This window comes from Cryptomeria japonica, chromosome 7 (assembly GCF_030272615.1).
Source record: "Cryptomeria japonica chromosome 7, Sugi_1.0, whole genome shotgun sequence".
In the NCBI taxonomy this organism is placed as follows: domain Eukaryota; kingdom Viridiplantae; phylum Streptophyta; class Pinopsida; order Cupressales; family Cupressaceae; genus Cryptomeria; species Cryptomeria japonica.
This window is the reverse complement of record NC_081411.1, coordinates 774,756,693-774,769,958: the sequence shown is the minus strand read 5'-3', so window position 1 is coordinate 774,769,958 and position 13,266 is coordinate 774,756,693. Positions and strand designations below refer to the sequence as shown.

The 13,266-nt window shown below is 35.9% G+C and overlaps 1 protein-coding gene across 2 annotated transcripts in view; it reads right to left on the bottom strand.

Moving 5' to 3' along the window:
- The window catches only part of LOC131050052 (uncharacterized), a 48,900-nt gene extending 35,922 nt beyond the window's left edge, over nt 1–12,978 (bottom strand). Inside the window, exons 1-2 of one of the 2 annotated variants that reach the window (XM_057984191.2) lie at nt 12,225–12,978; nt 6,848–6,994 (exon numbers count right to left, since the gene is read on the bottom strand). In XM_057984191.2, coding sequence (XP_057840174.1) covers nt 6,848–6,994; nt 12,225–12,443 — 366 coding nt within the window. In that variant the 5' untranslated portion in view covers nt 12,444–12,978. The remainder of the gene's footprint in view (nt 1–6,847; nt 6,995–12,224) is intronic. The other variant, XM_057984192.2, reaches the window with a different exon arrangement.
- Nucleotides 12,979–13,266: the final 288 nt, after the last annotated feature.

Here is a 13,266-nt window from a genome sequence, read left to right as displayed (position 1 = left end):
AGTGAGATGAAAGAGCAAACATATTTGCAAACAAGTTATGAAAATTAAAATTTCAAAAAAAAATAAGACTCAAATGACAAAAAGTAAATACTATTTGAAAGAAAGAAAATAATTTACTAGTTAGAAACACTGATAAATTTACAATTAAAAAATTTAATCTAAGTTACCAATCCTAATTTGGATCCTGGTTCAGGGTCGCAAATTCAATTTTAAAAAAATTGGTGTTGGGTTTCTTTTGGTTTCATCCATACAAATAACATATAAAAATCATAAGTATATACATGTTTGCAGCCTAATAAGAAAATGTGCATATTTCCTAATTTTTTTAACAATAGAAATATTTATGAACTTTATACAATATTATTAAATTATAAAAATATATATATAATAACTAAATAGCTTACTCTAAATTTTTCATCTAATTATGTTATAAATTTTAAACAAACTTGCTTGGCATCACTTCAATCCCATCATGGAACCCTCCAGACAAGGCCAAGAAAGCAGCAAAAAGATTGAGAGCTCCTTGTGCCAACAAGAAGGGCAGAGTAGTGATGAGGCAAGCACAACTTCATATATTTCTAGAGGCTCTACTCACAACTGTGCACATTAGAATTACTATGATACCTAAAAACTAGGACACAAGCACCATGTTGAAAAGAGATAAGGTTGAGTATGGGTGAAAGTTGAAACTATCAACTCCCAAGGTAAAGGATACAAAGGCCCCAATCCAAAATGCTTAATAGGCTTCATAAAGATAAATGTAGGAGAGGAAAACCACCTCATCTGAATCTAGTCAAGTAAGGATTTTCTCTAACAATTAAGAAGAGCTAAAAAACATTACAATGGCCAAATTGATGTGAGTTCACTGTGGAATTTTTCAGACTAAACGTAGGTTCATCCAAGCTGCAAATTGACCATTGAACATCTCCCAACTTGCACCTAACTAGTATCCAACCCAAAGAGAATCATACATGAATTTGGAGGTTTGCAAGGAAGAGCTGGTAACATAAATTTAAAAACTACGCTTTCTTTTAGCCATCTACCCCATTTTAGATTAACCATCATTAACTGTAGAAGCTCCTATACCTTAAACATCATCTCATAATAAAGTAGCTAGCATATATAGTATCCACAAGCTTGAGGAATTCCTTCCTCAATAAAGTCCTAAACAAAGCAAGAGAGGTGTGATGGTGGGAAAACAACATTCATATGTCTCTAGCTTTTGCCACCATTGCCTTCATCAATCTATCTTCCCAATGCCTTTCAATACATTGTTTAATGAACGAACACAACATTGGTTCCAACAAATAAACTTGTAAGCAGCCTTCACCATGAAATCAGCTAACTTACACATGCTGAATCAATCACCACTTGTAAAACATTAAAGGGCGAACCTCTTCTATGGTTCCTTCAAAAATCTAAAATTGGAAGTTTGCATCCTTTCTCTTCCCTAAACAATCAATAGCTCTATAAAAATAAAAACTGACTAAACATGTGACAATAATATCGATAAGTGGTTGATCTACCAATTCAAGATGATAAAACAACCAACCCTAATGCATGTTTGCCTCATTTCCTTCATCACTTCACTCCATTTGGAATGCTCTCCATCAAGGAAGGTGGTGCGCAGCTCATATTCTCCAAATGATGCAAATGACAGCCAAAAATTGCATCTTTGAATACTTCTTTTAAATAGAAGGAACGTGTACCATAAAATGGCATGGTGTGAGCAAAGAAAAACTTGGCAATAGAAACTTAGCCAATTCTCATGATTGCATATTAAACCTCCCAACAAAACTAGCACCCCTTTTGTTTCCTTTGGTACAATGCTTTCCCCTTTGACTCTCAACATTAATGATTTGGATAGAAAATGACATACTAAGCTGTGTACTCTTTGTTGCCATTCCCTTGTTTCTTGCCTCACCCTCCATGTACACCCTAGTTACCTCAACCTTCTTAGATTGGGTTATTTTTACACAACATTTTACCCCTTGTCTAGTTATGCACAAAAGATGAGAGTAAACTCGTGTAGCTACCCCCATATTCTTTCTTGCACAAATGTCATAGCCATACTTCACTCCCACCCAATTTTAATTTTTTTATGATCGTCTATGCTTGTTGCAAATTGTAAGAGTTTTTTACAATTAATAGACCATTTGAACAAGATTTTTGAGGAGTGAAGGGCATTAAAATAGATTATTTGAATTCATAGTCCCTGCAATACTCCTACTCCCAACATAACCCCCAATAGTACTTTTATGGCCTCCTTGTTGAATTTGAAACTTTTGACTCTCACTATCTTTACCACTCCTTGTTGTTTTCAGTTGACAATTCAAAACACAACTACAAGTGCAAACATAAAACAATCAAAAAATCCTCTCTAGGTGTTTGAAACTTCAAAAAAAAATTGTGCAAATAAACAATTGATAATAAACTTATCTCAGTTACAGAGATTTGAAGCTTGTTTTCTTCTCGTTGTTCTCTTCTCTTCTCACACTTATTCTCTATCATTGTCCTCTTGTTCACAATTTGGAAAATGGCAAAATAAAATTGCTTTTTTTAATTTATTTTTAGTTTGTAGCATGATTATTGTTGAAGATTTATAGCTGTGATAGAGATCTAAGATAATATCTAACTCCTCCTCTCCACTGTGGAGTCTCTTCACTTTCCTGTCGGTGACTCTTCCTCTCCACCATGGAGTCTCTTCACTTCTCTGTTGATGACTCTTCATGTCTATGTGGCTGATGGTGTAGTTGTGGTTGTCGGTGACTCTTCATGTCCATATGGTTGTCGGTGAAGATGTAACCGTTGGTGTCTTTTCTTCTTCCTTCATGGTGTGTCTTCACTTGCAATTCCAATCCTTTATATTCATTGTTCTTCTTCTTCGGTAGATGTATAGATATATATTGATGGCTTCTCTCGTTTGTCTGTAGCAAGTTGAGAATATTGTGTATGTAGTCCTGTCAGATCAGATATATTATATGTTTTCTGTGTTTTGAATTTTCAATCTTATGAAGGTTTATAGAATGTATAAGAGATGTATCATTTGACTTCATTGTCAAGATTGATTTGTGGAGAATCAAACTTATCTTATTGAGATTGATAGTAATCTGAAACTATCAAAAGTTGTATTCATTTTCAGAAATAAAATAAAGTTCATTTTTGAGTGGGCTGGGTTTTTCACCCTCAAGTGGAGGGTTTTCCCAGAATAAATTATGTGTATTTTGTTTCAGATTTCTGTGTTGCTAAAACATTAACATGGTATCAGAGCAAGGTTCCTTCTATAGAGCCTAACCGCTTGAGGTAGATCTTGTGCTTCAGAGGGAGTCTGACATATCGTCAAAAGTAACCTTAAAAAGAGGTCAGAAGATTTATTTCAGCTTCAGAGGGAGCTTGTGGAAGCCTTACATTTCAGCTTCAGAGGGAGCTTGGCATTTCAGCTTTAAAGGGAGCTTGTCATTTCAGTTTCAGAAAGAGCCTGACATTTCAGCTTCAAAGGGAGCCACATCATCATGAAAATTTGGTTAATGCATTTTTCTCTGTGATGGAGAAATTTGAGGTGAAAGCCCTTGCTAATGAGTTCTTCTCTGTGAGGGAGAAGTTCACAGTGAAATCCCTTGTTAATGAGTTCTTCTCTGCGAAGGAAGTTTGAGGTGAAATCCCTTGTTAATGAATTCTTCTCTGCGAGAGAAGTTCGAGGTGAAATCCCTTGTTAATGAGTTCTTCTCTGCGAGAGAAGTTCAAGGTGAAATCCCTTGGTTAACGAGTTCTTCTCTGAGAGAGAAGTTTGAGGTGAAATCCCTTGTTCCACCCTCTGGGAGTAGCTATGGTGGATCCACCCTCTGGGAGTAGCCATGGTGGAAGTCATGTGTGTGACTTCATGACTTTATTTTCTGTTTTTCTTATTCACCCTCTAGGAGTAGCTATGGTGAATATTGTTATGCTGAGTTAACATTTTTTATTTGAGAAAATCTGTGATGAGATTTTTTTTGTTGACATTCTTTTGGTTGCAGCTATGTGTACTTGTCATGTGATGACATTTTGAAGATCTCTCTATTGCTAAGAGGGAGTGTTGAAGATTTATAGCTGCGATAGAGATCTAAGATAATATCCAACTCCTCCTCTCCACCGTGGAGTCTCTTCACTTTCCTGTCAGTGACTCTTCCTCTCCACTATGGAGTCTCTTCACTTCTCTGCCGGTGACTCTTCATGTCTATGTGGCTGACGGTGTAGTTGTGGCTGTCAGTGACTCTTCATGTCCATATGGCTGTCAGTGACTCTTCATGTCCATATGGTTGTCGGTGAAGATGTGGTGTCTTTTCTTCTTCCTTCGTGGTGTCTCTTCACTTGCAATTCCGATTCTTTATATTCATTGCTCTTCTTCTTCGGCAGATGTATAGATATATATTGCTGGCTTCTCTCGTTTGTCTGTAGCAAGTTGAGAATATTGTGTATGTAGTCTGTCAGATCAGATATATTATATGTTTTCTGTGTTCTGAATTTTCAGACTTATGAAGCTTTTATAGAATGTATAAGAGATGTATCATTTGACTTCATTGTCAAGATTGATTTGTGGAGAATCAAACTTATCTTATTGAGATTGATAGTAATCTGAAACTATCAACAGTTGTATTCATTTTCCAGAGATATAATAAAGTTCATTTTTGAGTGGGCTGGGTTTTTCACCCTCGAGTGGAGGGTTTTCCCAGGATAAATTCTGTGTATTTTGTTTCAGATTTCTGTGTTGCTAAAACATTAACAATTATTTTTAGTTACGGTTGGCACAAAGGGGTGTGGGGATCCTTGTGATTACCCCCATCCCTTTTTTTCAATTTTGTGTTTCTCTTTAAAAATATTTTTTATGTTGGTTGGATAGGGGAGAGCTAACCATCTTCAGGATGGTCAAGAGGCATCCCCTACCATTTCCTACTTGAAATTTGTCATTTCAGAAACGCTTCTGATTTATTTCCAAAATTGGGGATGGGGTGCAGTCATGTCCAGCCCATAACTGTGTCCCTAAAATGCCCACCATAGGGGACAGGTCAAAATATTTAAGGGACCATATCCCTAGGGTAAATACTCAATAACAGGCTACTTCCAAAAATCCAACTTGACACTAGTCTCAACATTTAGTGGAAGTGCAGCAGTAAGCTTTTGGATGGTATACAAATTGAGTCTCTACCTGTAGAACTCCAAATTTAACTCTCGAGCAGAATTTCTAGCCTAGAAGACATTGTATTAGCAATTTCTTGTTGGTGAATGCCTACACCAATCTCAAATGGTCAAGCGTCCCTCCTGTTGCAGAAAAGAAATAATTAAACATGCCTTTTGAGTTTGTAAATGTTCTCAACAAATATGGCAAGTTGTGATGTATCCACTCCTGTTATTTCCAACAGAGTCATTACATAGATTACTACTCTACTTGGGATTCAAATTTCTCTAATATCATCTTTGAATCATTTAGACAAATCATTCTTCAATATATTTGGCATATCAGATGTAATGTAGTTTTCTCAAACTCTTTTTTCCCTGTGGAAATTATCATGCATGGTCTGTTTTCAACATCTTGCTGCAGTTGGCCTAATTTACCAGAGTTCTACAAGAAACACTCAAGAGAAATGCAAATAGGTAATTGTTAAGCTTTATTTACCAGAAGAGTTTATAAAAGTAGGTATGCACAAAGAAATGAGATTTAAAAATATCAGTGCATTTGTCTTCCAGATATATTCAGTGTGTTTTTTATTTAGATATATGCACAAAGAGGCGTTTCTAGCTTAAATGTCTTGGATTTCCATACGATGCAGTCAACAAACTTTAAAAATCTTATTGCATTAGTCTTCTAGATATATTGACTGTGTATTTTTTATTTAGAAAAGAATTTTACACTTAAGTACAAAAACATTTGGCTTTTGGCTTAAATGCTTTGGATTTCTGTAGAATGCAAACCACAAACCTTAAAAATCTCAGTGCATTTGTCTTCAAGATAAACTATAAGAATTTACACAAATAGTTGCACACAAAAAATGGAGATTCTCACACAAAAAATGAGCTCGTCATGAAAATGAAAAAATGTGGCTTTTTCTTACCTCAAGTTCGACTAGTGGATTCGGTGGTGTTGAATTTGTAACAAACCCAACTTAAAATGGTTTACAGTTGAAATTGAGGTTGAATATGCTTCAACATCCACCGCTGCAGCCTTTCAAACAAGAAAATAGGGCAAAGCATTGATGCACAACCATTGGTCTGCTAAAGTGTGACAGTGGGGAACAGCAACTGAGGTAGAAACATCCATGCTGTTTGGTCTTTACCGTGACAACAATTTTGAACTTGATAACTAACCTGATAACGATTTAGGGTGAGATTAGTGGTGCAATGACCATTTCTGCATTATATAATGATGACGGTTGCAGCAATGAAACAGAAGAAAGGGAAGACGAACAGTGAAGATTTGTCTAGGGGCAGTGGGGGCCTGAAGTACACCAGGTTAGTACACCAGATAAGTTCAGCCATCCAAACAATGCTTAGATGAACTAAAGTTTGAAAGATGTGCGATCTCAGCCCAGATATGATAAAAACTTGTAATGCTGACAAAAAACACTACAGCAAACTAAAAAGTAATTGTAATGACATGGTTGAGGAATTTAAAGGTAATAATATGGAGATAAAAATACATGATGGAAAAGTCAACAGTAATTTAGTTCAACAGCAAAGGAGCCAAAGAAAAATCATTGAATGTTAAGTGTTACAATTTTACTAATAGAAATTGGTGCAACATTGTATTGTCTAAAGAGCCCTAATTCATAGAACAATTTGAAGATTTAACAGAAAATCAGAGTTAGAATCTTACCTTTCGTAGCTTTTGAATCTGCTGCAAAATGAAGTGAGGTGAGGCAGTGTCATCTTTGCTTGATTCTTGTGAAAGATTCTCAGAGTTGGTGGTGGAAGCAGTTGGATCACTTGATTTGTCTCTTGTACACCAGAAAAATTGCCACTTCTACCAAATGAATCTCATGCAGTTAATTTATATGGTTAAAACAACACATTTTTTATACTGAGATAAAAAAAACATGTAAAAGGTAAGCATACTCATTGGGAAACATATTAAGAAAAAGGTAAATTTAATTATCACAAGATGTATTATAGATAACAAAAGATTGTTATCAAAATCATAGTAGATTTAAAAAAACTCCAATGCTATTTTAGTAACAGTAACATTTCCTAAAAAAGTAATGTGCAGGTAATAACTAATAATTACTCAGAGCACACTAAGAAAAAATCACCCCTCGTACCACTGCTGACACCACAAATGATTGCCAGCACAAAACTACAATAATATACCATAGTAACAATCCATTCACATGACATTGGATGTGGTAAAACCGAAAAAGTGTAAATGGAATTCAATTACCAGGATTAAAACAAGAATAAGTCTACTGTTAAAGATATGATATTTCCATAGTCAATGAAAATGGAATTGTAAAGCTTCCAGCAGAAGACTGTAGACTTTTGAATCAACACTTCAAATCACACTCCATGATTTGGTCGAAAACACATGTGAGATGGTGCCCTATGCATGTGTTGGTGGCAATCACATTATGCAGTTTTTTGGTGTCTATAGCAGATTGTGGTTCAGTTTTTTGCCCTGTTTTGATCCAGCTACATCTGTGAGGCCTGTTCACATTGGTTTTATATGTCTTGTCTAGTTTCCTTGCTAGTTTTATATCTTGATATGATTCTATGCTTATGTTTGCGCCTGTTCCACCCTTATCAGATTGTTCATATTGGCTTTTTGCTTTCTATATAGCATGTTTCTCTTGTTTTCAGTTAGGGTTGGCGCCCCTTAATCAATGTTCCACAGAGTTTCCGGATGAGGGGACAGGAGGACATGGACGGATTTTGGGGACAAGGGGACCAAGGGCCTAAGTTTGGGGGCAGCGGGGGGCGGTACTGATATACATATAGTACTTGAAAAAATAGTTATAAAAGGATGCATAAAACTTTGGCAAATTAGTAAAATAGCAAAATTGCAAATGCTAAATACTAAAATATTTGAATACTACTAAAATTTGAGAATGAAAATGTCAAATTGGAGAATTATATTATACCCAAGATATAATTAAGATAATTACAATGAGTATAATCTATAATGATATCAAAATAACAAAATGTAGTGAAGGGAGGCCTCTAATCATCCCCAAACTCCTCATCACTATAACTATTTGACTCCACAGGTCGAGCTCCACCAAACTAATACCAACCAGCCCTGCCTCTATAATTGTAGCATCCTCATCAATTTGTGATGGCTCCTCTATCTCCACATCCCATCCTGTTGTTGGACTCTCTGTCACAAGTGTCTTGTGGTCAATGAGACGCAAAGCACTATGTATAGCCACAAGCTTCTCTACTCTCCTAGAGGTAAATCTATTCCTCTTAAGAGAGTGGATAAAGCTATAAGTAGACTAGCTCCTCTTAGCAACTGAAGAACTAAAAACCTGGGATAAAATTAAAGTATTAAAAATTAAATTAAAAAGTAAAAGAATATAATTAAAATTTAACAAGGTAATGAATGGTCAAGAGACATGAAATGAAAAGTCGTGAGTCCCTCAAACATGAGATATAAAAAGGGAGAAATGAACTTCATTTGAGGGGGGATGATTTTCAAAATCAGAAGTGCAGATCTGATTGTGAAAGGTTGTGTCCCTTTCAAAGGGTAGAAATAATGAAGAGTTCCACTCTTTCAAAGGGTGCTAATGATGAAAGGGTGTGTCTCTTGCCACAGGGCATACATGATGAAGAGGTGTGACCTCTCCCTCACATTGAGAGATACAAAGGAAAGGAATCAAAGCATCCAGTGAATCACCAACGATCAGATCAGATCTATTATTAAGTTACAGGCAGTAACATCTTTGTTCTTGGTGGTATGCATGGGGATGTGCTGAATTTGTATGCTTAATATATGAAGCCTGAGAATGTTCTTATGAAGAATTTAGTAGTAATAGTAATATAGACTTCAATATGTATGACAGTCATACTTAATACATGAGAAGTTAGTATACTCATAGCCCAATTAATTAATCATTTCTAATTCTTCCCCAAGGAGAGGCATGGTGTTGTTCGGGAGAGGCAGAGTAAATCCATCCCAAAAATAGATGAGCCCCAAGGGTGAATGGACTGATGATCCTGAAAACTGGGCTGCATTATGAGCCCCAAGGGTTAAAGGACAGATGTTCCTGAAATCTGGGCTGCATTATGGAGGTGATGTCATTGCACCCTAGACAAGTAAATCCCCATCCAGGGTTGAGAATTAGAAGGGATTTAGATTAGAACTTGAATATGGACAATAGCAGTTGTACTATGAGCCTACATAGTTACTTAGTTTGTGTAATTAGTGTAAAAGCAAAAATAATGAGTAGTGATGTATGTTTAATCATTGGAAATTGGCAGCCTCCCAGTAGGGAACATTACATATGCAGAGAAGTTTGTATGTGTAATGTCCATGTAAACCTGTAGTTGGTGTCTTCAGACATTTGGTTAAAGCCATCCATGAGCATTGTCCAAGTTATATTAATCAGTTGCTGAGTTGTACTAATCATGCATATAGCTGATTTCCAATTACCAGTTCATTAAAATATCATCAGAGTTTGTTATCAATTATGTTGGCTACTGTTGAAATTTTTATGAATTTGTGTTAGAGGCTGCCCAAGTTGGCTATCCACTATGGGTGCCCATCTCAGGACTGCATCATACAGCATACTTCAATGACCTTGTGAGATAGCTAGTCTACAAAGTTATATGCCCTCACTGAGAATAATTTGGAGCAGATTGCATAAAACTAGATAATTTCCAGGCATGTAATCAATAATTTTTATGAACGCCACCCTCAATCAGCCAAGAGGAATTGAAACAGAAACACAAACACAGCATCAGATAGAAATAATACCTCTTCCTCAGAAAGAATGTAAGCAAACAATACACAGTGACTGCATGCAAGTGCCTTTCCTCCACTTTAGGTTTACATAAAATGTGATACCACTTCAGCTATATTTCCACTGGTTATCTTTATTTTCTGTCTGTGTTACACTTTAAACGCTGTCAAGAATTTTGAAATTGAACCTTATACACTAATAGTGCAGTCCATAATCCTTTGGCAGTTTAGTATAAATATTTTAAGGCCAACTTGAGGCCGGTATTGTAGTTAATTCCTATTACAAAGTTGAATTGAGGCCAGAACTGTAACGATTGACTTATTTAGAGATGGACCGAAGGAAAAAGCATCCTTCGCTCTCAAAAACTATTATATACTATCTTCTACCTCCTCCTTTCCAGTCTTGTTCATGTTGTACACACTACATATAACAATATGCTAATCTTGGTTAATTTTAGCCATTTTCCTAAAGCCTCCCTCCATTATATCTCATTATAAATCACCTCTATATCAAACAAAATCACGAAAAACTATCTGGTTCTCATAAGGCACCAGATTCTGCAGGCTAATATAATAACTTTCCAATTAAAAGCCAGAGATAGATGGTTTAAGGGGTTGTGGTGTATGGGTAGCAACGCAAGAGCATAACACATATCCAAAATGTTAGTGGTAATATTGTGTCATCAGAAACATGTGTTGAAATTTCAAATAAACTTGAGACTCTTTTATTACAAGAATGACATCAGCCCCAATCTAGAGTACCCAATATGATGACTCAGGGTAATCAGCCTCACAGACAAAATAATGAAAGAACCAACTCTACAAATTACCCAGTGAAATATTAGATAGAACCTCTCACATCCACCTTGGGAACATAGACTTGATAAAATGAATAATATCAATGAAATAGAAAACAAAAATACATCCCCTTTTAACCTGCCTATATGTTTGAAAAAATTACACCAAAATTTGTAGTTGTAAACTGATAAACGGCATCTCATATGAAGACCATCAAATGAAGATTATGGAATTTATTTTAAACCTAAAGGCCCGTGATAAAAATTGATTAATATACCCCACAGAGAACTTTGGCTTAAAGATAGTTCATAATTTCTGTGGGGACAACTTTAGTGTTTAATATTTGCTAAAGGGTTGTTGTTTCAATTTTTCTCAAAATTATATTTATAATTTGGATTCATTTCAAAATAACGTTTTACTAGTCCCTGATAACAGTGGTGGTATATGTTCATCCAGGACTTGTGAAATAACTTGGTCTCCCCCTCGTAAGGAGTTCGTTAAATTAATTTTTTATGGAGCTGCCAAGGGCAACCTAATTCCAGCAGGTGGCAGATGTATCTTTCATAATGAAATTTGACAGCCTATTCTACTTTTTGCAACAAATGAGGGGATTGAGACCAACAATCAAGCAGTAGTATTGGCTATGCTTAAAGATTTGGAAACAACTGTAACAAGGGGATGGAAGAGACTGGTTGTGGAGAAATATTTTTAAATCTTGATCAATCTATTGAAAGATGGCAAAACTGAATCCTAGAGCCGTGCAATGGTCATTGAAGAAGCACATTGGCTGGTCTCGAAAATCAATGAGGTGAACTATTTAGATATTAAAAATTTAAAAGGACAGGGAATCAAGTGGTGGACAGGACTGCAAACTTAGGTGTGATTCTCTTCACTACTAAAGCAGCCCTTGATCAGTGGCGGACCCGTCATTTCCCCACCAATCTAAGAAAGCTAGTAGTAATGGATGCAATAGCTTTCTTTTCTTGCAATGCATGAGCTTTTGGGGCCTAGGTGTGACTTATTATCCCCTGCTGCGTTGGAATCCAGTGATGGAAAATTGCTGATTGTTGGTCTTCAGCTTTTTGGGCTCAAATTCTCATTGACCTCTCTTCCCCCACTTTTTCTTCTGTTTCTAGCATGATAATATGTTTTCTTCATTTGCAGTACTGCTGAGCCTTCTGGCTAGCAGCTAACCGGTTCCTAACGTTCTTTTGCTGCTCTAGGGCCCTCTCCCTAAGTAATTTTAAAGGGGAAATGATGAATTGTTCAAGTTTCTAATATAACATACATACATACTGAATTACGAAGTAATTCAACATGGTTTCTAAGCTTCAAATAAACCATGCTTCCTTACAACTACATACGTACATACATACATACATAATGAATTACGAAAGTAATTCGCATTGGTTTCTAAGCATCAAATAAACCAGGCTTCGTTGCAACTACCCCTAAAACTCACTGAAAATTAATGGAACAAAAAAAAGGTATGTGCATTTACCTGTTTTGAAGGATTGGGAGTAGCAGAACCATCTTCCTGCCACCAGCTAACAGGGCAAAGGGGTCTGACAGTACGCTGTCTTCTGATTGGAGGAACAACTACACGCCCAATTAATTTGGTATTGTGATTCCTATGTTTTGTAGTGCGCAAAACACCATGACCAGTCGAAGGAGATATCAACAATGATTGCCCACATAGCCACTGGGACATGCTTGCCATTATTGGCCAGATCCCAATATAACAATCCAAATCAGGAACATAAAATCACCATTCCTGTAAAAAAATCTCTTTTTTTCTATTAGCATATCAGATTCCATGGCCCTTCTGGATACCCATACATCCCAGTGCCCTAAATTAGGGGTTTCTATCCTTATTTAGGGCACACTCGGTGGATAAAAATGGATTGTATACTAAGAGAAAACTGGATTCTGTCCTGAGTTGGAGAACACCCGGTTGGTAAAAATGAATACCCACGAATCCAAGTACCCTGAAAACTAATGTAGTGGAAAGAGAAGGCAAGGGTATCTTCCTTCTAGATAATATTTTGATACGACTGCTTTTTTAACTTACCTTCTGGGTAAACTAAAATACTTCGAAGAACGAGGATGTGTCACAGAAGTATGTACCGAACCCATTTTTGCGGTTGTGCGACTGCAAAGTCTGATTTTCCAGTCTATATTAATAACTAGCCCTTGCAGCAGAAGGGGTGTAAGGATTACGTCCATAAAAAAATATTTGCAAGGATTGGGAAAATATTTCCGAGTTAATTTAAAATTATGATAGGTATTTATTAATAATTTAATAATATGTAGTGATAAAATTCAAATTTTTAAAATTAGAAGTTTTTTCTAATTATTTAGTCACCAAGAATTCTTATAAATCTTTCTAAAAATATTGTTTAGATACATGTTTAAAATTTGTATTTGAGAATTCATATTGGTAGATTTTTTTACATTTAATTTCTATCTCATATTTTAGGCTTGGTTTTTCTATTGCATGCAAATGTAGCAAGTGAAATATGCATAAAATCTAGTCTATTCAA